This window comes from Pistacia vera, unplaced genomic scaffold (genome assembly GCF_008641045.1).
Source record: "Pistacia vera cultivar Batoury unplaced genomic scaffold, PisVer_v2 Contig1673, whole genome shotgun sequence".
NCBI classification, from domain to species: domain Eukaryota; kingdom Viridiplantae; phylum Streptophyta; class Magnoliopsida; order Sapindales; family Anacardiaceae; genus Pistacia; species Pistacia vera.
Window position 1 is genome coordinate 664 of NW_022195762.1, and position 2,707 is coordinate 3,370.

The 2,707-nt window shown below is 36.7% G+C and overlaps 1 protein-coding gene across 1 annotated transcript; it reads left to right on the top strand.

Annotated features, from left to right (window-relative positions):
* The first annotated feature begins 356 nt into the window (after window positions 1-356).
* Window positions 357-2,463, top strand: LOC116125535. The gene is made up of 3 exons (XM_031411239.1): window positions 357-545; window positions 1,779-2,000; window positions 2,105-2,463. Exons 1-3 carry the CDS (start codon window positions 357-359, stop codon window positions 2,324-2,326), a joined length of 633 nt encoding a protein of 210 aa, XP_031267099.1. The 3' UTR covers window positions 2,327-2,463.
* The last annotated feature ends 244 nt before the right edge of the window (window positions 2,464-2,707 follow it).

Here is a 2,707-nt window from a genome sequence, read left to right on the forward strand (position 1 = left end):
AGCGCATTGGAGAGGTCTTGGACTTATAAGGGGGAATTCTTCTACCTAATGTATTAACCTTTTGGGTGTGAAACTTCCAACCCATGACATATGTATCACCTTGTTACCATATTTATCGCATCAATTCATCATTTATAAATGTGCAGCGTTATTCATAAGATTCCGAGAGCATTGTAACACGGTCCAGCCAAGAAATCTCAATTTGGGCCCGATGTGAACCATCTTCATCTGGGCCGAGCTTCGATTATTTGTTCCCGGCCCGAATAAGAATTCGTTGTTTAGATCTACCTATCGATGTAACCAAACAGAGCCTGTTCCAACACAGAGCGAGAGGGACGGAGGGAGGTGCAAAAACAATGTCTCAGGTTGTCAACATAAACCCTCTCAATTCCTTGTATTCAACCCGACTCGAATCTCATCGGTTCCGGTTCACCAACACGACCCGCTATCAAAACGAATGCCAAAACCAAAACTGGAATTCTCTGCTCCGAAGACTTCAGTGCAATGGCAAGTTTTCTTGCCTCTTTTCAGACAATCGAAAAGAGGTACCAACTTATCATCTCTCGTTCTCTCTCTCTCTCTTTTTTTTCGTATTTTATTTACGAGTTTTTTACAGATATAATTATTTGTTTTAATGAAAACAAATTTTGATAGAAGAATGTGTTTTGAGTTGATTGAGCTTGGAAATGAATATTCAAGTTGTAGTTTGAAGAGAGTGATTATGATTTGATTCTATGTTGCTTAGAGCGTGGCTTGATTATATTTTTTGATGTTTGAAGCTCAGAAATTGGGAGCTTGAGCTCTGTGCATAATTTTATACTTCCATTGTTTCTAATTGGGTCAAGTTAGATTAAGCTTTTGTGGAAATTTGAGCTCCCTTGTGTCTTCAATGTTGATTGGGGTATGCTGTGTTTCGTGAGAGTTTCTGAATATTTTACAATGGTTAGTGTTATATGAGAAGATGAGGAAATCATGCAAAAAACAAATTCGTATTCATGCTCAAGGGGTGGCTTTCGTTTTTAGGAGTACTTATTGAATAATGATGCAGTAAAGTATTACACTATGGGGAGTGAGAGTAAGTTTTGATTTCCAGAGTTATTGTTTGATAGAAGGTATTCAAATGAAGTTTGAGAAGTTATGGATAATTCTATCAACTTGAGGTGTTTATGGTGGATTTCACTTTATATTAAGCTCCTTTGCCTGGTGTAACCATATATTACCATCAATATGAGTTTGTTGACCAGATATCATACAGGTAAACAAATAATAACATGATATGATGTGATATAACAACATTTACAACTTCTGTTGCTCTGAGCATTTAGACCAAATGTCAGTCTACTGCACCCAAATAACATACTTGATATGTTCTTTTTACTTTTTACAGTCGTTTTGTGACACTTGGCATATGTTGCTACAAAGAGGGGTGGCCATGCAGAGTTCTCTTAGAGTTATTGTTAGTAATTATTTTCAATGTGCAATATTTGAATGATGTTTTGGCCATTCAACAGGTAGATGTGTCATTGTTTCTACTTTTCTGATTAGGATGTTTGAAATTGAAAAATCACCAAAAGGGAAGTATGAAAAAATAACACAACTAAGTTTGTTTCTTTTCGCAAACTACTTGAGGTTGACCAGCTGAGTCTTATTTTGACATATAGCTCTTTCCTTGTCTTTGTTTTTTTGGATGTAAGAATTCGAAAGATTCATTTTCTCCTTTTTAATAATGCTTTTTCCTTCGCATGGTAGATTTAATATATCTATATCTATGGTGGCAGGAACAAGCTAGGAAAGCCTTAGATAATGCACTTGGTGGAAAGAAAAATGAGTTTGAGAAGTGGAACAAAGAGATTAAGAGAAGAGAAGAGGCAGGTGGTGGAGGTGATGCTGGTGGAGGAGGTTGGTTTGGATGGGGGGGACGGTTTGGTTGGTCCAATGGTGATCATTTTTGGCAAGAAGCACAACAAGCAAGTCTTGCTGTGCTCGGCATTATCATCATGGTAAGCAGTTTTCTTCGTCTTTAAAGTTTGTAAAGCTGGCATCCATGATTATTATGGTCATTTCTGTGTCTCTTTCTCTCATAAATTTGCTTTCATATTGACAGTATCTCATAGTTGCAAAAGGAGAAGTGCTTCTTGCTGTGATCTTCAATCCACTGTTGTATGCTTTGCGAGGAACAAGAAACGGGTTCAGTTTCATAACCTCAAGATTCCTTCAGAAGGCATCTCCAGATGGTCCTGCTAATTTTGATGATATGTCAAAGAAGGAAGTCTACGGGTTTGTCTCAGCTAAAGAGAGAGTTTTGAAAAAGTGGGGAAGCGATTAATTGTTTGGTTTCAGTTTTGAAGGTTACTTAATCCATATATGTTATAAATGCAATGAGGTATACCAATTTTTGTAAACTTAATGAGCAAGGATGAACAAGACAAGGCTAAGGAGCAGCCCTTTTTTTTTTTTTTTGTGGTGTGGAGAATGCTTGCTTTTTGTAATTGGTATTACTTGATTTTGAAATCCTAATTTCCATTCACATGAATTTGGAATTAAGCATTTTTTTTCTATTCAGTGGCCTTGGCTAAAACATACCTTACCAAAATCTATTCGTATTAACACTCTGGGAAATGCTTGCCTTCTGTAATTATCCTAATTTGATTGTTGAAATCTCAACTCTTCATCATCAGAGAGAAGAACTCTTTCTTAATCAGAGGCC

What these genes read in the sequence shown, in the direction of transcription:
- LOC116125535 (XM_031411239.1), top strand. Translation starts at nt 357, where the DNA reads ATGTCTCAGGTTGTCAACATAAACCCTCTCAATTCCTTGTATTCAACC. An exon ending in TTTCAGACAATCGAAAAGAG is followed by an intron (nt 546 to 1,778) that starts GTACCAACTTAT and finishes CTATGGTGGCAG; the next exon opens with GAACAAGCTAGGAAAGCCTT. An exon ending in TGCTCGGCATTATCATCATG is followed by an intron (nt 2,001 to 2,104) that starts GTAAGCAGTTTT and finishes TCATATTGACAG; the next exon opens with TATCTCATAGTTGCAAAAGG.